The sequence below is a fragment of the Orycteropus afer genome, unplaced genomic scaffold (assembly GCF_000298275.1).
Source record: "Orycteropus afer afer isolate SDZICR_OR568_19922 unplaced genomic scaffold, OryAfe1.0 scaffold00181, whole genome shotgun sequence".
NCBI classification, from domain to species: Eukaryota; Metazoa; Chordata; class Mammalia; order Tubulidentata; family Orycteropodidae; genus Orycteropus; species Orycteropus afer.
Genome location: NW_006921768.1, coordinates 2,408,439 through 2,434,234, shown reverse-complemented (window position 1 = coordinate 2,434,234; position 25,796 = coordinate 2,408,439). Strand labels below are relative to the sequence as shown.

General features: G+C 38.6%; 1 protein-coding gene across 1 annotated transcript in view; it reads right to left on the bottom strand.

Annotated features, from left to right (window-relative positions):
- The window catches only part of EYA1 (EYA transcriptional coactivator and phosphatase 1), a 218,485-nt gene that overhangs the window by 1,352 nt on the left and 191,337 nt on the right, over positions 1–25,796 (bottom strand). The window contains exons 12-16 of the mRNA XM_007947336.2: positions 18,773–18,831; positions 18,515–18,675; positions 16,730–16,844; positions 16,493–16,614; positions 10,966–11,066 (exon numbers count right to left, since the gene is read on the bottom strand). Coding sequence (XP_007945527.1) covers positions 10,966–11,066; positions 16,493–16,614; positions 16,730–16,844; positions 18,515–18,675; positions 18,773–18,831 — 558 coding nt within the window. The remainder of the gene's footprint in view (positions 1–10,965; positions 11,067–16,492; positions 16,615–16,729; positions 16,845–18,514; positions 18,676–18,772; positions 18,832–25,796) is intronic.

Here is a 25,796-nt window from a genome sequence, read left to right as displayed (position 1 = left end):
ACTGCCTCAAAGACCCAAGGAGGGGTCGCTATGAGTCAGGGCTGACTCGACGGCAAATAACAACAACAACATATATTTTTGCAATAGTTCAGTAAAAAAAATTTAGAACTGAGTACTAAAGATCTTGTTGCAGAATTTTATAAAGCTAATCCACCTGGCAACTTTAGAATAAAGATATACTATTCTCTATTCATTCATACAGTATTTTTTTTTTTTTCCAGTTTCCAGGCACTGTGCAAGGTATAGAAGACCCACAGATGCATAATCCCTGGTCTGCCCTCCCACAGTCTGTGTGGCAGTAGCAGGTAAATGCTCATGATTATTGTACATTTCTGTTTTATCATGGTAGTTGGAGGGAGTTACCTTTGCCTGGGAAAACCCCTGAGAGGAGGAGGTAACAGGTGAGCTAGGTATAAAAGAATAAGCATTCTGATGAATGGAAGGGGAGAGGGGCAGAGGATAAAAGAAAAGTTCACAGTTGGAATTATGGCTTTGTGTGTGAGAGAGACATGGCTGGTGAGGATTGGGTACAGGACCTGGTAAGCTGTATTAAGGATTTTATTAATAATTATGATTGAGTATCGTACCCATAACTGTAAGCTATGCAGTTTGCATGACACACTGATTTCAGCCTCACTGTAACCTCAGATACCCCTTGTGATCAAGCCAATTCTGACTCAGGGTAAGCCCATGTGTTACAGAGTAGAATTGCTCCATAGGGTTTTCTGGGCTGAGTTCTACCTTACAATGTAAAAAAGTATAGGAATAACAAAAATTCAGAGAGGGGAGAGCTCAATTGTAAGCTGACATTTGACAAATGGGCAAAGTTGCACAGATGGCTGGAAATACCAGTTAGGAGGAGATATGTGGCAAGGCTAAAGGTGGTTATGTACAGGGCATTTTCAGTAATTAGTTTGGCTAGAAATATATAAGGAGCCCTGGTAGCACAATGGTTAAGTACTTAGCTGCTAACCAAAAGGTTTGTGGTTTGACCCCACTCAGCTGTTCCATGGGAGAAAAGACCTAAGAAAACTGACTCACTAGCACTCACAATAACAAATGGAAAAGAGAGGAAGCTAATAACACTTCCTTAATGCAAGGAGTCACTGTGAAGGAGATATGTTAAGCAATCCAGTGTAGAAGAAAGAGAAGGAGGGGTAGAAGAACCAAGCAGGGTAACAGTAAAAATGGAGTGGACACACTAGAGGGAAGGCACATTGTGAAATCAGAACTCATGGGACTTAGTGATGGCACAGAGGTAGCAAATGTGAGTGGGTGAACTGGTTTGGGGCAGATGAATTCATTTGGCAATATTCAGGTGGGTATGACATGGGATATCTAAGTGGAGATATCAGGTAACTGGAGTCATAGTACTTAAACAGAGCTAACCACAAATTTTAACAGAAGTGATAACTAAAACTGTGATGTGTAGGATTTACTTCATCCAAGAGGAGACATATATTGAAAGAAGGTGTAAAGAAGGTGTTAAGTCTTCGAAGTACCAAAGTTTGGGATCTTTGTTGTTAGCTGCCATTAAAATGATTTCAACTCACAGAAAACCCATGTGTTCAAAGTAAATCTGCTCCATAGAGTTTTCAAGGCTGTGAACGTTTGGAAGCAGACTGCCAAGCTCATCTTCCCAGGGGCCTCTAGGTGGGTTTGTACCACCAAACTTTCTGTTAGCAGTCTGCACTTTGCCACTTGAGCCATCCAGAGACTTCTTTTGGGTATTGAAAATCAAAATATTCTGACTGATGAGAAAATAATGACATGGGTTTTTTACTCCTGTCACCTGCAATTTTTCAAATCCTCAGACCTTACCCTTTCTTTCCCATCTGATAATCTGTATTGACCCCTGTTGGTTATATAAAATGCTGATAAATGAACACTCAAAAACAGAGTTCTGTTGAATTGTTGTTAATGCCATTGAGTCAGACCCTGACTCAGCGACCCCTCCTTGGGTTTCTGAGGCAGTATCACTCAGAATTGTTCCATCTTCCTTCCGAGGAGTGGCTGGTGGGTTTGAACCGCCAGCCTTCTGGTTAGCAGTCAAATGTCTTAAGCACTATGCTGCCAGAGTTCCCTTTATAAAATGTTTCAAACATTTAAATGCACATACTCTTTGAGTCAAGTGTTCCACCTCCAGGAATTTATCCTACATATCTCTGGTAGAATAATGCCTAAGGCACTTGACTGCTAACCAGAAGGCTGGAGGTTCAAACCCACCAGCCACACCTTGGAAACCCAAGGAGGGGTCGCTATGAGTCAAGTCTGACTTGATGGCACATAATAACATACATTTGCATGTGTACATGACCCAGATTATATCCATTCACTGCAGAACTGATAGTAGAGGACTATAAAAAGCCTAAATGTCCAGCACCCAGGGATTAAATTATAGCACATCCATGTAAAGGCATACCAATACAGCCATTTAAAAGGATTATAGATGTATTGATATGGAATGTATGGAATAACTGCTAGGACATACTGATAAGCAGGTATAGGGAAAAGGTGTCTACTTACTTGAATAAAAGAATCATTATCTACAAAGCATGTTCATATACAGGTAAAAATACTTCCCAAATAATTAAAAAGATACCAGGAAACTGATTATTTTAATTACACAGCACTGTTTCTCATCATTTATATATCTGCTTCCTCTCTAGACAGAAGTCAGCTTTTAAAGAACAAGGGTGGAATCTAATTCAAGGCCTAGCCCAGAATAAATGCTTTTTAAGTATTAAATGTATGAATGCCTTTAGAATAATAAAATTCACTGCAGTTACATTTTATAATCCCTATAGCCTACTTAACAGCTGTAGTACAATTTTTGTTTTTAATTTTATCTCTTGTGCCAAAGTGGCATGTGTGTTTCTCCTGAATAAACTCAGCATTGGACATCATGCCTTTGCTATTATGTAGAATAATGGATCCTTGCCATTAATCCCATGTGATTCACAATTTAAAATATTTCTGTAAAAAGTAAATAAAGTTGTAGAGCTATTATAAAACAAAGCCACTTTTCTCTTGTTGGCTGCCTTTGTGTGTAGTTCAACTCATGGTGATCCCATGTGTTCAGAGTAGAATTGTCCCCCATAAGGTGTTCAAGGCTCTGAGACAAACAGCTATCAGTGTGCTGCTGATACTATTACACACATATATATATATATACACACACACATTTATGTATTTTTATCATGCATATGTCTAATTATTTTCACACATTATTTTCCCTGTGTTGTGTATGGAAGCAGAATTTTATAGAAACTTTTACAGAAACAAAGAAAGCCTGGTAGGTTTTGACAACAAAGAACTGTATCAAAGGAAGACATCCATAGGCAGATGGCTTCTCACACTCTCCTCTTTTTTCAGTCTTTCTCAGAACAAAGAGGTACCCGTGGAAAACTCTTGTAAAAGATCCCTTCAGAATACTTTTGTTATTTTAAAACACAAAGGTGTTTCTAACTTTTTCTCTTTGAAGGGGCTATTCTTTATGATGTAAATTATAGAATTAGATTAAATTACTGATGAAAGCCCTGGGACTGTATGGGCTAAGAGAACAAGGATGACAGAACAGACTTCAAATGGCCATTAACAAAACAGCAACTGGTAGAATACTTACTGGCTTTCATTTCTGAGCTTAAAAATGTAACAATCTCTAGCAAAAGAACATTATTTAGGGAGATGAACGATCTCTCTCTGCAGGGAAGAAGAAAATGTTGTAAGAGCTTCTAAAAGTGTACAGGAAACTAAGAGAGGGAAGCTAAATCATTAAGATCAATTTTGAAGAAATGCAAAATGTTTTGATTTTGCAAAAACATTTTAATGCTCAAACATATAGAACTACATTGGCTCATACTGATTTTATGTAGTTTATTTACTAATCTAGATTGCTCAGGAACTAAATTATATATCAAAATTAAAGTTTATATAATTATGAACATAAAATTGATCAGTTCTAATAATTTAAACAATATAAATTATTTTTATAATATCAAATCATAATTAAGACATATGGAACTTTGTGCTAAATGTCACTAGCAGATGAAATGGTTTCAAATGTGACGTTGGCCAACTTAGCCATACACTCTCTCTGTGCCTCAGTTTTCTCATCCGTAGAATGAATGCAAGAATTCCTTCCTTAAAAAATTGTGAGAATTTAATGAGATAGAGATATAATATATAGATGATTTGGCATATAATAAGATTTTGATATTACTGTTGTTAGGTGCTATTTTATCAGTTCTGACTAATAGCAACTCTACGTACAACAGAATGAAATATTGCCCAGTCCTGTGTCATCCTCATAATCACTGCTATGTTTGACCCAATTGTTGTAGCCAGTGTGTCAGTCCATTTCATTGAGGGTCTTCCTCATTTTCACTGACCTTCTACTTGACGAAGCATGATGTCCTTCTCCAGGGACTGGTCCCTCCTGATAACATGACCAAACTACGTGAGATGAAGTCTCACCCTCCTCCCCCCTTCTAAGGCGTTTTCTTGGTTGTATATATTCTAAGACAGATTAGTTCCTCCTCCTGGCAGTTCATGGTATGTTCAATATTCTTTGCCAACATCATAATTAAAAGGTATAAATTCTTCTTCAGCCTTCCTTTTTCCTTGTCCAGCTTTTGCATGCCATCAGAGGTGACTGAAAGCATCATGGCTTGGGTCAGGCACACCTTACTCCTCAAACTGACATCTGTACTTCTTAACACTTTAAAGAGGTCTTTTGCAGCAGATTTGCTCAATGCAATATATCCTTTGATTTCTTGAGTGCTACTTCCATGGGCATTGATTGTCAGGGATTCCATTTTATTTGGATTCACAATCTTTTCTCCCTCTGTCATGATGTTGCTTATTGGCCCAGTTGTGAAGATTTTGTTTTCTTTACATTGACATGTAATCCATACTGAAAGCTGTAGTCTTTGATCTTCATCAGTAGTAAGTGCTTCAAACCATCTTCACTTTCAGAAAACAAGGTTGTGTCATTTGCATATTGCAGATTGTTAATGAATCTTCCTCACACAGTCCAGCTTCTTGGATGATTTGCTCAGCATACAGGCTGAGTAATTATGGTGAAAAATATAACCCTGTCAAAAACCCTTCTTGATGTCAAACCATGCAACATCCCCATGTCCTGTTCAAATGACTGCCTCTTGGTCTATGTATAGGTTCCACATGAGCACAATTAAGTGTTCTGGAATTCCTGTTCTTTGCAATGTTATCCATTATTTAGTATGATACACACAGACAGATGCATTTGCATAATCAAGAAAATACAGGTAAACATCTTTCTCTACTTTCAGCTAAGATCCATTTGGCATCAGTGATGATATCCCCTATTCCACGTCCTTTTCTAACTCAAGCTTGAATTTCTGGCAGGTTGATATACTGCTGTAACAATTTTCAGCAAAATTTTACTTGTGTATGAAACTAATGACATTGTTCAATAATTTCCTCATTTTTTGGAATGGTCACACACACAGATTTCTTCCAACTGGTGGCCAGATAGCTGTCTTCCAAATTTTGTGGCACAGATGATTGAGTGCTTCCAGCATTGCATCTTTTTGTTGAAACATCTCAATTAGTATTCCATCAATACCTGGAGCCTTGTTTTTCACCAATCCTTTCAGAGTAGCATGGACTTCTTCCTTCAGTACCATTGGTTCTTGGTCATATGATACTTACTAAAATTGATGAATGTCGACCAATTTATTTTGGTATACTGCCTCTGTGTACTGCCTCTGTGTATTCCTTCCATCTTACTTTGATGTTTCCTACATTACACAATATTTTGCCCATTGAATTTTGAATATTGCAACACAGTGCTTGAACTTTTTCTCCAGTTCTTTCAGGTTGAAAAATGCTGAGTGAGTTCTTTTAACTCCAGGCCTCTGCACATTTCATTTTAATACTTTATTTGTTTTCTTGAGCCACCCTTTGAAATCTTTTGTTCAGCTCTTTTACTTCATCATTTCTCTATTCACTTTAGCTATTCTCCATTCAAGAGCAAGTTTCAGATTCTCTTCTGACATTTATTTTGGTCTGCCTTTCTTGTCTTTAATGACCTTTTGCATTCTTCATACATGATCATCCTTGTTGTCATCCCACAACTCCTCGGGTCCAGTCTTTGTCACTAGTACTCAATGAGTTAAATCTATTCTTCAGATGGTCTCTAAATTCATGTGTGATATACTCAAGGTGGTATTTTGGCTCTCGTGGACTTGTTTTAATTTTCTTTAACTTCAGTTTGAACTTGCATATGACAAGCTTGCATATGACAAGCGATGGTCTGTTGCACAGTCAGCTTCAGTTTTGACTGAAGATATTGAGCTTCTCCATTACTTCTTTCCACAGATGTAGTTGAACTGATTCCTGTGTACTCCACCTGGTGAAGTTCACAAGTATAGTCACCATTTATGTTGTTGAAAAAGGTATTTTTAGTGAATATTCTATATGTGATCTCCAGTGCCATCTCTGTCACCAAGGCCATATTTTACATCTACTGATGCTGCTGCTTTGTTTCCAGCTTTCATATTCTAATCACCAGTAGTTATCAATGCATCTTGGATACATGTTTGATCAGTGTCAGACTATAGAACTTAGTAAAAATCTTCAATTTCTTAATCTTTGGCATTTGTGTTTGGAGCCCAAATTTGAATAGTCACAAAAACTGGTCATCTTTATAGCTGTATGAATATTATTCTGTCCTGTCACTGACTGTATTGTATTTCAGGATAGACCTTTAATTTTTTTTTTTTTTTATGATGATGATGCCATTCCTTTTCAATTTGTCACTCCCAGCACAGTCACTAATGCCTATGATATTGATCTTTGTGTATTCCTTTTCATTTTTGATGATTTCCAATTTTCCTAGATTCATACTTGTACATTCCAATTGTTAATGGATGTTTGCAGCTGTTTCTTCTCATTTTGAGTCATGTCACATCAGAAAACAAAAGCTTTATTCCATCTGTGTCATTAAGGATTGCTCTTTCCCTATCATGTTTTGGGTGCCTTCCAACCTGAGGTGCTCATCTTCTGGCAATACTCTTTGGTGATAGTTGGCATCAATTTAATCACCATTGTTAATAATCTTTGAGCTATCTCTTTAGCTTATGTTTTTATAATATTTGTTTTAAAAGGGACATTGAATTATAGAATCTTTTCCCCTAAGTTAAATCTATATTAAATACTATTATACTAAATACTATTAATGTTAGTTGTTATCTATTAAATATTCTTTATTTCTGTGTAGGATTATAAAGATACTTATCTTTTGTGAATTATTAGATTCTTATATCTTCCACAAAATATGCTATTTAAATACTGTTGTTGTTATGTGCCGTCGAGTCAGACCTGACTCATAGTGACCCCTCCTCAGGTTTCCGAGGCAGTATCACTACAGAAATAGATTGCCCCATCTTCCTTCCAAGGAGTGGCTGGTGGGTTTGAATCGCCAACCTTCTGGTTAGCAGTCAAGTGTCTTAGGCACTATGCTACCAGAGCTCCCATTTAAATACTGTTGTTGTTGTTGTTGTTGTTTGCCATCGAGTCAGCCCTGACTCATAGCGACCCCTCCTTGGGTTTCCGAGGCAGTATCACTATGGAAATCACTATGGAAGTAGGATTGCCCAACCTTCCTTCCTAGTTACCTCAAAAAAGCTAAACAGAAATCTCTCCTATCAAGTTAGTCACTCTGTGATAGATTGCTGACCTTTGAATCTTTTGCAAGATTATTTGCTATCAAAGCCTTGTGAAAAATCTGTATATTTTCCACACACAAGCTATCTTTTCTAACTTTTGGTCATAGTTTCATCAGAGTTCCTACGCTGGCAGGTCTCAAGGAATAAACAGTTTATTCAAAACAGATACTCTTGGATTTCCATCATAAACTACCGTATCATATACTACCATCCCAGGAAATCAAAATAGAGGTTGAGGCTCAGAGTAGTCACTCATCGTCAAAAAGTTCAGAGTATGTTCTTTGCGGGAGGCTTCCTAGTTTCCTTTTGGTATAAGCATGCATGTGTGTTTATGTGTCCTTTATATAAAGAGAATAAAACAATGGAAACAATTTTAACTGTTCTTCAAAGAGAGCAACACCCTTACCTATCCCTTACCTATTACTACTTTCAATCCTAACATTAAACCAAGAATTCTTATATTTTTTTCCATGTTGTATTTGCCAATGCCAAACTTCTAAGAACTTCTAAGAAATACACTTCTCAGAAGAATTTAGAAAGAGTCCCACACACACAGACCTGATAGGTCTCAAAGACTTCATTTGTGCTCCTTGCATTTTAATCAATCACTTTAATATGCACCTCTCTGTCTACTACAAAATTAGAAAGCCACATCTTGGCAACTTTTCTCCTGAAATTAAACTTTTTGGTGAATACCAAAAGGAAAGGACTGCCAGGAAGGCAGATTCACACCTTGGCCCAGGGCTACCTGGCATGAAATGCTGCCCTTCTATGGTGCAAATGTCTTCCGTACATCCCTGGCCATTAGGAGGTCCTACTAGGAACAGCCTCGGGAATCACCGAGTCTGGATTCCCACCAAACATTCATTTTTACTCTCCAGAGTTGTGATGCAGTGAATTTAATCAGGAAAATATCTGATTTTATCCAGAGAGCCGAAGGGCTGACACATGTGCCTGAAGACAATGGTAGCTGGCCACTGACAAAGTTAGAATGTCAGAATTGATGCTTCATGAGCAAAAACTGTTTAGCATCAAGCAATACAAGACTGAAGTGGGATTCCACCACCACTGACCATATCTGGACAGCTTGTAAGTACACTCTGGATCCTGGCACATTCTATATCTATGGATAACTGTGCTCATCTATTATTTACAGAATTAGGGTTGGCATCTATATTTTCACTGGAATTCAGAACCACTAAGGGTAAATCAGGGAGCTCTGGTAGCATAGAGGCTAAGGCACTTGACTGCTAACCAGAAGGCTGGCGGTTCAACCCTACCAGCCACTCCTCGGAAGGAAGATGGGGCAATCTACTTCCGCAGTGATACTGCCTCGGAAACCCAAGGAGGGGTCGCTCGCTATGAGTCAGGTCTGACTCGACAGCACATAACAACAAGGGTAAAACAAGGGTAAACTAAGCTATTATTCAGAGTCTCTAAGAAAGTTGACCATGTACCACGTTTAATGCTCAATTCTGCCATCTATGATCTGGTGACTTTATTCTAGTATATACCAATATCCTGTTGTTGTGGTTATGTGCCGTTGAGTCGGACCCGACTCACAGCGACCCCTCCTTGGGTTTCTGAGGCAGTATCACTATGGAAGTAGATTGCCCCATCTTCCTTCTGAGGAGTGGCTGGTGGGTTTGAACCACCAGCCTTGTGCTTAGCAGTCAAGTGCCTTAGGTACTATACTACCAGAGCTCCCAGAGGAGTGGAATTGTTATATCCCTTCTGGATATATATATAGTGATTTTTATGAGTATGTGAAAGAAAAGAGAAACTATTCTATTGGTTAGTGTCATGAAATATTTAATGCTTTTCAATTCAAGAAACATTTATAGAGTATGACTATGCCATGATTTAGGGTGTCATCAAAAAATTTCAAGAGTCCAAACAACAAACCAAATAAAATAAGAACCCTGCCTCCCTGAAGCTCACATTTCAGTGCTGAAAGAAGCACACACAAAAATCATTGCTAATAAAAGCTGCCATGTTTTGTACACTTTAGATAAGGAAAGAGAAATAGGTAGGTCAAGTAAGTTACTCTAAGTCACACACACTAGTAAGTGCCAAAGTCAATTGGGACCCAGTCTGGAGTAAGACTATTTACTACTACATCTTCTCTAGTTGGAGCTCTGATGGCATAGTGCCTAAGGCATTTGATTGCTAACCAAAGGCATTTGATTGCTAACCAGAAGGATGGTGGTTAAAATCCACCAGCCATTCTGTAGAGATATTGCCTCGGAAACCTAAGGAGGGGTTGCTATGAGTTGGATCGACTCAATGGCAGTGAGTTTGTTTGTTTTTTTTTCCTTCTCCAGTTAAAGTGTAAGAGTGCGTTTAAAAACAGAGGAAATGGTAAAGGTGGTACCTGAACTGAATCTTGAAAATTAGTAAGACAAAGACAGAGGGCCTTTGGCAAAAGATGATTCAAAAGATGGTTCCAGGGAGAGGTCACAACACAACAGGGGCAAAGTGCTGGGTGTGGTGAAAGGAGGGTAGGCAGATGAATGTGACTGCAATGCAAGGTGTAGATGTGAAAAAGACTGAATAAGTAGGCTGGAAGAGCAGAGAGGGCAGAGACTTTTTTTTTTTCCAGTGCAATGAGATGTCATAGAACACCTTTGCTAAGGATATGAATTCGATATAGAATGACACTTGCAGGGGATTCTGAAGGATAAAATGAAGGTGTGATGGGAAAACTAAGAGTCAAGGGACTTATTATCTTTATCTGGTTCACTCCCTTTACCCTCTTCCTAAGTATTTAAGTATTGTCCCAAGAGAGGCAAGGCACTAACCCCCCATGATAGAAAGAAGGCACCTCATTCTAGGGCAACAGTTTTCATCTTGCAAGGCAGCTCTCTCCAGTGATGTTCTGAAAAGGTTCCTAGGCTGCATCTAGGCTCAGGTAACAATGTTTTCATCATAGGCTGCATCTAGGCTCAGGTAACAATGTTTTCATCACCTGGCAATATCTGCCATGGGTGTAGGAAAAGAAGCACATGGATGTTCGTGATGGCCCAACTAACCCTTCTCTAGTTTCTATGAAGACCAAACAGCCACAAACCCTTAATTTATGCTTTTCACTATTCAGAAAAAACACTTTAATCACACTCTATCCTTTTATAGTGCTCATGGTTGCACACATTCATTCGTAGTCTGTTTCAGAAGTGGAAATTGTTTAGATTTTTCAGTTAATGAGAATTTTGAGAACTAACAATAATTAAATGACACAGGATCCACCACTTACTTTTTTTGCTCCTTGTTCTTCTTCCACACCATCTCCTATAACAACATATACCACTTTCCTTCCAAACCTTTGAATTATCCTCTCAAAACAGCTTTCCTTTCCTAATGAACAAAAATAAATTATATCATAAATGTAAAGTTTGGGTAATCCAATACTCTAGCACAGGACTTTGGTATATGAAAAAAATGCTTGCTTCTATCTGCTGATCCAACTCTATCCCACTTCTACAAACTAGGCGAAGAATGCTTTTATATGCCATTAGGTTATTATGTGGCATGGCCCAATAAATGAAAATAAATGAAAAAGTTGTAAATTAACAATTTCAATACACTTTTCCCCAAAACTCATTAAGTAGTAGCATCCAGTCAATCATAGTATAGCAGCTGGAGGGAAAATATTATTTGTAATAGTCTTTTTTCCCCAAGCTGAGATTAAATATGTGATTCTAGCAATGTATTTTAGCTTGATTTTTAAAATGTCTTAAATTCTTAAAATAATGTCTGAACCAAAGACTTATTGAGAATGGTGAAAAATAACTGGAATTGATTTTGTTACAGCAAGAAAAAACAAAACTGGAATAAATTTATCCCTTTGGTTTCAGGTTAGGATTCTATTTGAATTAAAGACCCCCAGAGCCTAATGTGTTTACCTGAAATATTCTCATAAAACAGCTTCTGAAATGAATGTCCGGTAATTTGGGTTACAACTGAGAGATCGTATTTGTCTTACCTAGGCATCTAATGTTTAATAAAACACTTTCCTAGAGGAAAACCAGGATACAGGTAACAGAACACCTTTATCTGTGAATTATCTTTCCCATGTCATGACTTAGTTTGAGCTCCCATGGCGGCTACACTGTCAGCACATCCCGGCAGTTAATGCAGCCATTGTTGGAGAAGAAACTGGTGTTCCAAGTCCTGGGCTGCCAGTAGGGTCATTTTAATGGACAATGGGACAGTTTATAGTTTTCAAATGTGAATGGCTGAGCTGGGGCTGCATGTCTTTCAAAGAAGGATCAGATATACACATGAACAAATTGCTTGTTTGCTTAAACAAATGTCTGCTTTATATTTGTGTTTTGCACTAAAATCTCTCGTTTGCATCTGACCAAATGAAATCAGGCCAGCCTTATTCAAAAGATGCAATTTCAATGCTTCTTTAGTTGTCCGCTAAACTGTGAAATATTAAATTACTTTACAAAACAAATACAAAGTATTGTTTTCACTGCAAAAAATATATAATGCAAAACTTAGATGTGTAGGTATTTTAGCAAAGCTTCATTTTCCTGAAAAAAAAAAAATGGAAGGTAAATTCAATATTATTTAAAAGTGTAATTGTGTTGGACCAAAACAAAAAGTTTCTATTATTTCCTATATTCTTCATTGTGAATTCTGGATCATGTAGAAATTTTCCACAATTAAGGATTAAGAAAATGAACCTGACAGAAGTTATTTAGGAATCTTACATAAACTTTCCATTTTGTCTAGAAGAGCAACTAGCTCTGCTAAATGATACACCAGGCATCTCCTCCTCCAGTTTGGGCATTCTGCCTACAACGAAAATTCCAGGATTTTATATACTGATCCCCAAATTATATTTCATTTGGTGGCAAAATAAGCAATAACTGTAGGATTTTCAATCTCTACTTTTCTTATTAAAAATAATCATAAAACAAGTATCTGTCACTGGTTTTGAGACCATTTTCTACCAGTATACATTTTAACCCTAATTTTTACACTGTACTGAAAAAAAAAAGTCCAATATTATAAACAGAATGGCCTTTAAAAACAAAAGTACTTAAAACTTACAGGATTGTTATTGCAATTTCCTATTATCCTACCATTTCTAAAGTATTGGGGATGACATTTAATGTATATGAAATGAAATGTGCTAGTTGACACTTTTTCCTCTAGAAACTTAAATGCTAACCCCTTTTGTACTATATGCTTTCACAAACTAAATCTGTCTACAAAATATAGTATAATTCCACTTTATCAATACAGCTAAAATAGGATTAACACCTGACTTAATGTAAACTAATATTATTTTTATGTAACATAAGAATATATAAACTTTCTGGTTAATAAAGGCTACTAGGAATTCTTTTCTATTTGCAAAACTGGAACCAGTTGCTGTTGAGTGGATTCTAACTCATGGTGACCCCATGTGTGTCAAAGTGAAACTGTTTTCATTTTCAATGACTTATTTGTCAGAAGTAGGTCACCAGGCCTTTCTTCCAAGGTACCAATGGGGGGATGTGAACCTTCAAGCTTAAGGCATGTTAACCATTTGTACTAACTATTGAGAAACTCCTTTTGGATTACATCTTTCCTTTTATAAGTCTTTCTCAACATTATGTTGCTGGCCTTTCTTGGGAGGTGAGGCATTAGTCATTTTTCAGATACATATTTCCAGCTTGAAAGGTTGGTGCAAACACACCATAGGCTCTTCAAACTCAGTATTAACTTAGTATTTATAAGACCAAACTCTTGTCTTTTCCATCAAGCCTGATCTCACTATCTATCAATTAATAGCATCACTACTGATTCAACTGTGTCAGCCTTCTCAGAATAAACATCAATTTATTCCTCCATTTAATTCAATAAACATTCATTGAGCACTTACTATGTGCTGGGCACTGCAGATACAGGGTGAGCAAGAAAGACACACTCAATCCTCAAGGACATTACAGTCTAGTGGGGAAGTCAGACTATGAACAACAAATAATTATGTAAGTAATTTTTAAACCATACTTTGGTAAGTGCCTTGAAAGAAAAGCATAAGCAGCATGAACATATAGCCAGATGGAGAGTCAGACAGGAATTCTACTTTTGCCCCCACCCCAACATTTAGACTATGCTAAGCAACCAGAAACCAACTATGAGGATGCTCATCCTCCTTCCCCAGGATTCAATAAAGTAAGGGTCATATCCTTAGTTTAACATACAAGGCCATTTATGACTAGTTCAAGTCTACCTTGACAATTTCAACTTCTTATTCAACTTCTTATGAATTCTGCACACTAGCCATCCACAACTACTCATCAGTACCTCAGCAGGAACCATTTTATTTTCTATGTGCTATTGCTCATACTAGTCCAGCTGCCTGAGAAATTAGCCTTTAGTACCCAGCTCAAATGTCATTTCTTCTTTTTAGCTTTTACTGACAACTGTCATCTGCTTTCCCCTGGGTAAGAGTGATAGCTACATCATTCACGTGCACAGTCAAGCACTTAGTGGTAGGAAATGGAGATCAGATAAGCCTAGCTTGACCTGTCTTTACTAGCTGTAGACTTGAACAATTTACTATGTAAATGCTTATAATTCTGAACATCTAGTAGATATTTCATAAATAATTATTTACATACTCTTACTTCTTATCACTACTTCTTGGATGCCCTGGATTCAGGAGAGCCTCATATCTTTCTATATTCCTTTCTATATTCTTTCCTTTCTATGTAAGAAACTTATTCACATCCTCAATAATGAACAACTTGGTAAGATCTGTGCTTTACTCATTTTTATGTCTCCAGAAGATTCCCGCAGCTCTGTACATGCAGACCCTTCAAAAGATAATTAAATGAAAGGGCTTCACTGTAGGCACCTTCAAAGAAAGAAAGGAAGGCAGTGATCTACTATTGAAAAATCTATTAAAAACCCTATATGGAGCCCAGTTCTACTATGAACTATGAGACACATGAAGTCACCATGAGTCAGAATTCACTTGGCATAAATATTTTTGGCTTAACTCATTGGGCTTGCCTTTATTCTCATGTATAAGATGCACTGTGGCTGGACATATATAACTACAAAAACGAATTAAAGCATGAATGTGTTACTAAAATGGCGTTCACCTTTGGCTGCATATCAGAAGCACTTGGCAAACTTTTAAGACCCAATGCCTAGGCTGCCCACCCAACTAATAATACTATCAGTACTTCTTGGAGTGGAGCTCAGGTTCCCCAGCACCCCAGAATCACCAGCGATTCTAATGCATAGCCAAGGTTGAGAACCACTGAACTGTTTTATCCATTCGGTGCCACTTTAACAGGCTGGTTCAATCTTACAACTCAAAATGTGGTCTGGGTTTCAGCCCCATTAGTATCACCTGTAGGTTTAGAAATGCAGAATCCCAGACACTGCCCTAGACTTGTATATCAGAATCTGCATATTAACTAGACTTAGAGGATTTTTATACCATTACAATTTGAGAAGCATTGACTTAGACCACTCCTCAGGAATGTGATTAAGTCTCTCTCAGCTGACAAAAATTTAAAAGTTACTCAACAAAAAGAGGATTATAAAAATCAATAAATGCTATGAGATTTTTCAAAGAATCATCTCCCCAACTCCTACTGTTACCATTCCAATCCAGCCTCACATACTGCACATCAGGACTGATGTAATTGCTCAAACACTGGCACTTCTCCTTGTGCCTTTCCATTCTCATCAGTTTATGAGAACTCTATTATTTGGCCAGATGAATCTTCCTAAAATATGACTACCTTCAAATAATCATCACCCTATTCAAAAATCTTCATTGATTCCCTCCTCTTACTGATCTGAAAGCCTGAATCCTTTCCTGATTCATTTAAATACCACTTGACCCTCATAGAGCCCCTGGGGTGAAAGGCATGGATTGCTAACCAAAAGGTTAGAGGTTCAAGTCCACAAACAGGCACCTTCAAAGAAAGGCAGAAATCTATTAAAAACCCTATGGAGCCCAGTTCCAGTATGAGGCACATGAGGTCACCATGAGTCAGAATTCACTTGGCAATAACTGGTTAACTCTATAGCACCACACCTTTAGTCCTAAGTTTGTTGTCTTAGTGTACAATCTAACTATACTTCATATTAGTCTTTTTTTCTCCCTGTTTCCTTCTTATAAGCAGCTACTTTTTGTATCCGCACAATAAAGATGGGAGCGCAATTGCTTATACATGTTAATGAAGCAACAGTAAAATCATTCCAGTAATGAAAAAGTTGCTATTAAACTTGTTTAATTTCTATTTTGTGCATCTTTAACTTACTGCTTATTTTAGCTAATAAAATAAGATATATTTTTTGTCAATACTCCTTAAAAACAATAAAAAATGATTCAAAATTGATGCTATTCGGGAGCTCTGGTAGCATAGTGGCTAAGACACTTGCCTGCTAACCAGACAGCTGGCGGTTCAAACCCACCAGCCACTCCTCGGAAGGAAGGTTGGGCAATCCTACTTCCGTAGTGATACTGCCTCGGAAACCCAAGGAGGGGTCGCTATGAGTCGGGGCGACTCGACGGCACATAACAACATGTCAACTATAGCTTATTTAAAGTAATATTTTATGAGAGAACAACTTGAACCACATGGACCATGCTATGTATTTCTCTGGTTGCCAAAAGCCAATTTTGAAAATAAATTGGTTAAATTACTTTTTTTGCTTTCCAACTTATTAGCATTAAGAAAAGCCTTTTTATTGATGTTCGTTTGTTCATTTTTACTAGCCTGAGTTGATTGTAAAAAAAAAAAAAAAAGACAGCTCACCTATTTTAGTTGCACTGTAAATGTTTTCTATTGGAAATACAATTCCTAATCCATATAGCAGAACTTTTGCCAATGCTGGGATGAGCTGAGTAGTTGTTACTAAGATATTCACACAGTTTGTCCTATGAGAACAGAAAGAAAAAAGAAAAGACTGTTGAAAAATAAATCTCCAAAAGGAAAGAATACAAGCAAGTCACTTTCCAGCACAGGCAGCTGTGTGCCTTTGGGAAGCCTCACCGGGAGTGGATGAGCGTGAGTGCCTTTAGGGCCAGCGTCAACCAGGAGTCCGTCAGGGCTTCAATCTCTGCCCTCAGCTGCAACCAGGCTTCTCTCTTGGCTGGGCCCAGTAGACCTGTGGATTTAAAAGAACGTGGTGAACTACTACTTAACCAATATGTCTCTTCAACTTTGTAAATAGCACACATTTAATACCACTGCTAACACCCCCCTCAGGCTTCCAAGTATAATTTTCCATATACTATCATTCTTTTGGAAAATATTTATTCTAGCTTTTGAAGCCGGAGGGGGAGCGCTGGTCACATAGTGTCTAAGGCACTTGATTGCTAACCAGAAGGCTGGTGGTTCAAACTCGCCAGCCACTCCTCGAAGGAAGGAAGGTTGGGCAATCTACTTCCATAGTGATACCGCCTCAGAAACCCAAGGAGGGGTTGCTATGAGTCGGGTCCGACTCGACGGCACATAACAACAATAACAACATAACAACATAGTAAAAATAAAAATAGTTGCCATAGAGTTGACTGTGGCTCATAGTGATGCCATGTGTGTCAGAGTAGAACTCCACAGGGTTTTCAATGTCTGATTTTACAAAAGTAAATCACCAGGCTTTTCTTCCAAGGTGCCACTGGGTGGACTCAAACCTCCAGCCTTATGGTTAGCAGCCAAACGTGTTAACTATTTCACCACTCAGAGACTCCAATTAGTACTAGAGAGAACATCTACTAGTTTTTGCATTCCTAGAATCCCCTCTTCTGGTCATAAATTCATCTTTGTAAGCAGCCTATCCTTCCCCATTCCTGCAGTTAGTGCTTGGCTGCTAACTGCAAGGTTGGCCATTTGAACCACGAGCCACTCTCTGGAAGAAGATGTGGTAGTCTGCTTCCACTCAGATTTACAGCTTTGGAAACCCTGACATGCAGTTCTAAGGAGCACTGGTAGTGCAATGCTTAAGACATTTAACTGCTAACCAGAAGGCTGGTGGTTCAAACCCACTAACCACTCTGCAGAATGAAGATGGGGCAATGTACTTCCGTAAACAGTACCCCAACGGGGGTTGCTAGGAGTTGGAATTGACTAGGTGGCAGTGAGGTTTTTTTTTTTGTTTGTTTGTTTTTTGTTTTTAAATCAGGCAGTTCTACTCTGTCCTGTAGGGTCACCATGAGTCAGAATCAACTCAATGGCAACAGATAATAGAACATTGTTAAACTTGTAGAATATAAACTTGAAGCTACTGTTGGTAATCTCTGTCACCTTTTGGAAAAGTATGACCTATAATGACTCCCACCCGAAAGAAAACACAGGCAAGAGATGATTGGTGGTTTTCATTTAAGCATCTGCATTTAGCCATGCCTGAAACCAGTAACAGACCTAAACTTTTCATTCCCTTTTATGAGAAATCCATTTTGAAGTAGTCAACTGAGTCCTAACTACTTCAAGCTCCTAGCCAATGGAAGCTTCTGTACAACCCATCTTGTGATTTAGGCAAGGGTTGTTAATCTCGCTTCACCTTTAAGACAACTGAATGTCAGAGAGGTTAAGAAACTTACTCAAGGTCACATACTACTGTGAAGTAATGGAGCCAAAGCTAGACTAGACTTGCCAGGGCAGCTGGCTCTCATCTGATTTCTGTCACTGAATCATAGCTGAATAATCACTATTAGATGAAACTGCTTTAGAAAAGCTGTTACAGCCAATGAAGTGTGAAGCAAAAGTGTGTGGTCCTTTTGGAGTTTTCTCCAGACTGTCTTAACTAGCCCACTAAGGTATCGGAGATACTTCACTTGCCTCCAACATTGTTTTTGTAGGTGTTGTAGATCTCTTTTACTCGTCTGTAGCGGAAGGCCAACTTTCTCATCCAGTCTACACCGCCCCGCACACCAGTTGCTAAGCATAAATTAGCACTGGTTGCTGCAGCAGGAAAGCCATCTGTTCCAAAGTTATATGTGCTATTTAGATGCAAGAAAAGCCCACAGTTAACCAAACAGAAAGTTCATCTTAATTAGCTGAGCATTAGAACTAACAACTGGGAGCAATGGGGCTCACCTTAGGTCTTGTCCATTATCATCTGAAGAGACATCATCTATATGAACTTGGTCACATTCCTAAAATAAAAATGAGACAAGTTACTTAAAAAAAAAAAAAAATCCAGTTTTCTTTTCAAAAGAAAAAAAAAACATACACAGCTACTCAAAACAAGCAAACAAAACAAAACCAACCTTAATTGGGATATTTTTCAACTCTGCCAATCAGTAGGTGGCAGTCTTGTTAAATTGACATTTTGACTGACTTAGGGTCCTCCTTTAATATAAGAAATAAGCTGTGTCATTAACAACTACTGTTTTTCAGCTTTCAAATAACACAGTTTTGTGTTTAGAAAGGAAAGTGATTGAAAACAATTAGCATATGTGTTCCATAAACCTCAGGTACCTAAAGACATCATGCTGCTCAAAGCTGATTCACTCAATGCCGAAGCATAACTGAAACCAGACATTTCGGTAAATGTAACATGCTAGAAAAATTAAACCTGATGCTAACCGCCAATGAAATTATGACCTCTGATTGCTGTTGAGCCACACACCAACACAGCCTGAGGCCAGTGGGCTGAGCAGCCCAGACAAAAAATCTGTTACTGGTTTGCCATTCATGTGAGAGATGTGAGTTTTACATTCATTCTCTCTCTGAGGAAAAAAGAATGGAAGACTTTAAAGCCTATATAAAAATAATCAAACTATGCTGTGTTTTTTAAAAGGTAATGCCTATTTTGCTATGACTACATATGCATACTACATTAGATTTATCAGTTTATTATAGAATATTGTTAGCGTGTATAGACCTGAACTTTAAATCCCAACTGCTTAGATTATGAACCGTATACAAATTAGATTAAAAACAAACAAGCAAGCAGAAGACCAAATCCACCGTCGCTGAGATGATTCTGACTCATAGTGACCCTATGGGATACACTAGAACTGCCCCATAGGGTTTCCAAGGCTGTAAGTCTGTATGAAAGCAGACTGCCTCATCTTTCTCCTGTGGAGTAGCTGGTGGGTTCGAACCACTGATCTGTCGGTTAGCTGCCAAGTGCTTTAATCACAGCTCCACCAGGGTCCTTTAAACTGTTTAGATAACCAACCAAACTCAACTCACTGCCGGCGAGTCAGATCCGACTCACAGCAACCCCTCCTTGGGTTTCCAAGGCAGTAGCGCTATGGAAGTAGATTGTCCCCATCTTCCTTCCGAGGAGTGGCTGGTGGGTTTGAACCCGCCAGCCTTCTGGTTAGCAGTCAAATGCCTTAGGTACTATGTCCCCAGAGCTCCCAATGTTTAGATAGGAGGTCCTAATTTTGGAGTAAAGCTCTATTGGAAAGAGTCAACATTTATGTACCTGTTTGCATATATAAGCACTCACACAGCTTACTCCCTGCTGTATCCTCAGCCCCTAGCACAGCTGTGGGAAGAGCAGGCATTCGATAAATATTTGTTGAATGAATGAAAGCATTCTAATTTGGAGATAGGTAAGGTCTCCAATCCAAAAACAAGAACATACACTTGGTATGCTTTAATATTTCTGTCATTATTCTTCTCTTTGTAATCAGGCTCCAAATACCTGTTGTTGTTGTTGTTGTTATGTGCCATTGAATATCCTAGACACCTTTATTATATTACATTTATTTCCTTCAAAGTTTTTGTCTTAAAACATTAAAAAAAATTCTAAGCAAGTACCTTGAATTTTTAAGATTGTTCTGACACAAGGCCTGGTCATGTTTTAGGTATAGTTAATTTTATACAATCTAGTCTATCCTTATACTACCAAACCCTTAACTTAGTAACAAAAAACGACATCTATAAAGCACTATAGGAATAGAAATGTATGTTTTTATGTTGCTGGTTCCTTCTGAACAAATTCTTTTCTCTCCATGGATTTGTGAGAAGGGAGCAGGAGATAGAAGTGGAAAGAAACTCAAACCAGCTGTTCCTTAACAGAATTAAAATCATGACCCCCAACCTCTTTCCTAAAGCATCTACTTTCCAGCCAACCCTCACCCAGCAAGCAGCAAGTTCCAAGAAGGAAAAGACTTTGACCTTGTAACCCTCTCCTCCTCTCCTGAGGTCCATAACCTCAGATAAGAAAAAAGGAAAAGCAAGTCTAGGAGCCCTCACATGCTGACTGTGAATTTAACATTTCAAAAACAGGTCATTATTTGAAAACATGGTTGGGAACTTCTCAGAGTCAATTCAGAAGATTTGCAATAGCTGTTTATGTTTTCAACAATCTATTCTAATTTTAAAGAATTATAAAACCATGAGTAGAAATGTCTGCCATGTAACTAAATGGAAGGATAGTTTTTCAGTTGTTGGTAAACTACTTTTTAGAGGGTTGTTTGATTAACATTCCAAAAAATAAATTAAAAAGCCATGGTGTCACAAGGAGAGATTTTTCTGTCTGGTAAGAAAGAACAGAGAAGACAGACCGAGTTGAGGAACTTGAAAAGAGATGTTAAAAAGAATTCAAGGCATCAAAGCTGACCTAAAATTATGTGGTTAACACTAGGTGTTAGAAGAACTCTTTGGAAAAAGCAGGGTGTAAAGATACTTTTCTTACACTAATTTAGTGTAAATCTCCCTTCCTGACAGAGAAGTCAGTTATCTTCCAATGACTGTTAATGACTCCATTATTACTATTGTTCTTTGACATCCTGTATTTGTTTTCTTCTCCTGGCTTCATCTAAGAATTTTGTTTCCAGGCAGGGGCCCTCATTTGAAGTATTGTTCAAGATCTTGGTTAGCTCTAATTAAGTGTCAACAGCTTTAAGCATTTACCTGCAGACACCAAACTTTCTTCACAGTGATTAAAGTTTAGTGTGGTGACAGCAAGGAAATCCGCATTCTTATCAGAAAAAAAGCATTTTTGAACTATTTAAATGAGAATTGACAAAAAAAAAAAAAAAAAAAAAAATTTTTTTTTTTTTTTTTTTAAAAAAAGGCCTAACTAGCTTGATATTCAGGAATTAAAAAAAAAAAAAAAAGAAACATTAAAATGTCTATGTAAAATGTGTTTAAGGAATTGAGCGAACAGTAGAAACATACTATATTATACAAACTTAAAGTATATAAAATACGTATTAAGATGTAAATAACTTTAAGTCTTTGTATGAGTTTACAAGTAATAGTATAGATAACTTGGGAAACAGACTGGGTTTTTTATTTCAATTTCAAAAATTTTAGTAAGAAACTATCTATTGTAAACTTTCATTCCTAAAAGAATGGCAAATGTTAAGATATAAAGTTCACTTCACAGCAGAGCTGTGTAATATGTTAATATATTCAATGTGTATTTGTTCTAAAATTAGAACTAGTGCAATTCATTCATTCAGATATCCTGACATTCAGGTTCTTTGGGGGTGACCTCCTCCTCTTAGCTCTTAAGAGCCTGATTTTAGGTTTTTATGTACCTTTCTAGTCTTGGTTGGTTTTTTAGTTTCCAACTTTGCTTTAAAATCAGGAAATCATACACCTAGGAGAGGGGAGCTGGGCCTGGTTTAAGAGGCCTCGGCTTTATAGTAGAAGGGGCTCTGGACCCATTAAAGCAACAGCAGTAACACAGTTTATAACCCCACGGAAAGAGTCTACAGACAGAAGACAAGATAGCAGCTTCATATGTCTCCAAGTGCCAAAACATAGTCCTAAAAACCCTAATTTGGTGCTTAATACAGAGTGCAGAATATATAGTTCCACAGGGAAACAAGTTTTTATTCCAAAAACTGACTGTGCTGAAAATGTGCTTTTAATATAAAAATCCAACTGTGTGTAATAGGGTTTTTAAGGAGTTGAAATAATTACTGAATCCAAGTTTTGGTACAACATTCATGAGCTCTAGTAGCACAGTGCCTAAGGCATTTGACTGCTAACCAGAAGGCTGGCGGTTCAAACCTACCATCTATTCTTCTGAAGGAAGGTTGGGGTATCTACTTCCGTAGAGATACCGGCTTGGAAACCCAAGGAAAGGTCGCTATGAGTCGAATCAACTTGATGGCAGTGAGAGTTTTTGAGGGGCCATAAATAGTTCAGCTAGTTTAGTGTATTTTACGTATTAATCTGTCCTGGTGGGGCTCCAGATGCCCCAAGTCATTTCTACCATATTGGAGAGTCTGGCCTGGGACCACACTGGGGCAGAGATAGTGACTCCAAGGATGCCTGATAGAGTTTGCCCTCACACCCATCTGAGCTAACTGGTGACTCAGCTTAGAAAACTGACCATTTATTCACTCATATATCGGGTTACTTATTAAGGGGGAGCTCTGGTAGCATAATGCCTAAGGCACTTGACTGCTAACCCACCAGCCACTCCTCGGAAGGAAGGTTGGGCAATCTACTTCTGTAGTGATACCGCCTCGGCAACCTAAGGAGGGGTCGCTATGAGTCGGGTCCAACTCGATGACACGTAACAGCAACAACACGTTCGAGAAGCCTAGAACAAGTTAGTTGTACTTGGTGGCTTGTGTGTTGCTGTGATGCTGGGAGCTATACACCAGTACTTCAAAAACCAGCAGGTTCACCCATGGTGAACAGGTTTGAGGAAAGCTTTCAGACTAAGAGTAGGAAAAAAGACCCAGCGATCTACTGAAAACTAGTCAAGGCTAGTCAAGGAAATCACAACCAAATTATGTGCCATATAATACGGGAAGATGAGCTCCCTAGGTTGGAAGACGCTCAAACACCAACCACCATGAAGACGGTGCTGGACTAGGCACTGTTTTGTTCTGTTATCTATAAGGTCATCATGGGTTGGAGCTGGCACAACACAACAACTACAAACAGCAAATGTTCTAGGCACAGCATTTAATATAACAGACAAAAATCCTCACCATCTTGGATCTAACATTCTAGTAGGGAAGATACACAAATAAGAAAATAGAAGGTATGTTAGTGATAAGTGGTTGTTATGTGCTATCGAGTCGGACCTGACTCATAGCGACCCTTTCTTGGGTTTCCGAAGTGGTATCAGAAATAGATTGCCCAACCTTCCTTCTGAGGAGTGGCCTTCTGAGGAGTGGCTGGTGGGTTTGAACCTCCAGCGTTCTGGTTAGCAGTCAAGTGCCTTAGGCACTACGCTACCAGAACTCCTAGTGGTAAGTGGTAAGGAGAAAAAATAAAGCATGTCAGGGGGGTATAAAATGTCATGTGGCAAAGGGAAGAACACATCCCAAGGCCTCGAGGCAGGAGAATGCTGGTGTGATGGAGGATGAGGCAGGAGAAGCAATGGGGAGAGTCTAGGAGGGGAACTGTGTCACAGGACTTGGTTTTGCCAGGGAAGCAGTGGTCAAGTTATCTGCCCCTGCCCTCAAGACACAGTTTATCAGGAAAGACAGAAGTTAATGAACTAAATAAATACACACACTAATTGCAACTGTGATAAATGCTGCAGAACTGGAATCCAAACGGGCATCTACCTTCCTGCTGACTGGTTCAAATTTGTTTGGTACAAGCAGGTTGCAGAGGTCTGAAGAAAGAACTGAAATTTTATTTTGCTAATTCAGAAAGGGGCAGCACAACCCACTGTTTCTCTCTTGTGATTCAATGTGATTGAAGTAATCAAATAAACAAACAGATAAACTGTGGACTGCTAGAGAGAATTCATAATCACTGAGCTGTGGGAATGGGAACAAAACAGCTGTCTGCTCTGAGCCGGCCAATGCTGGACTCTACCTTAGTATAATGGTTGTTGGGCAGAGGGAGTGGGCACTGACTAGAAACACCCAGGAATTTAGAGCTACTTGGTGGAGTCAGTGACCAGGCCCCAAAGGTGAGAGGGGAGGCTCTTGAAGATACTATTTCTGTCACCTCCCAAACAACAGATGCAGTTTGGAATTGGTATAGAAGCTGGAAGGTGATCAAAAAAAAGTAAGAGAAGAGTTATTTTTTGTTCATGGGTTTGCAAAAGGATGTCAAAATCAGCAACATTTTTGCAAAAAGGCTTGGTAACAAGTCAAGAGTAGAGGAATATATAATTAATATTTCCATTTAACCAATTCTTACATGTAGTCACATAACAGAAATTGATTCAAAGGAAGAGTCAAGGCCCACACTAGACAAAGTTCTACCATGAATTACCACACTCACATATTGCTAAAGCATCTGCTTCCTGCTGTTACCACCCTGAAGGTGGTCACTCACTTTTGAGATGTTCTAAAGCACCAGCAAGGAGCTCTGGTGGCATAGTGCCTAAGGCATTCCTTTGACTGCTAACCAGAAGGCTGGCAGTTTAAACCCAAGAGCCACTCCTCAGAAGGAAGATTGGGCAATCTACTTCCGACACTGTCTTGGAAACCCAAGGAGGGTTGCTATGAGTCAAATTGACTTGACTGCAGTGATTTTTTTTTTTTTTTTCCTTTTTTGGAAAGCACCAGGAAGACTCCCAACAGTTAACACACCTGGCTGCTAGATGGAGGGCTGGCAGCTGGAGTCCACTCAGAGGTGCCTTGGAAAAGAGGCCTGGTGATCTACTTATAAAAATTTGCCCAGTACAAACTTCATGGAATACAGTTCTACTCCAACACATATGGGGTCACCATGAGTCAGAATCAATCTGACGGCTGATAGGTCATCCAGGCAGGGGACCCAGGTTGGATTTCTGGCCAATCCACCTCATGCTCAGCCACCACCCATCTGTCAGCAGAGGTTTGCACGTCGCTACGGGTTTCAGCAGAGCCTAATGGTCTGATCGTTTGTTTCATTCTGTTTTACATGGGGTCACCATGAATTGGGGGCTGACTGAAGGGCAGCTCACAAGAACAGTGCACCAGGGATGCACTACCTCTTGACACTTCAGTATCAAAGTGTTGTCTACTGAACTCTGTATCCCTTGTAGAGTATATTCCTTTCCCCAAAGCAATTGCTAACTACTTCAGTAGAGTAAAATAATTTCTTATGTTTTTGGGGTGTTTTCTCTTTCATAGTCTCTTATCTATTGCTGAGCTGAATTAGTATGATTTACTTATGGTGAGAATGAAAGAGCATTTAATGTTATAAACCATTTCACAGGTCAGACAAGTTAAGACTCGGTAAA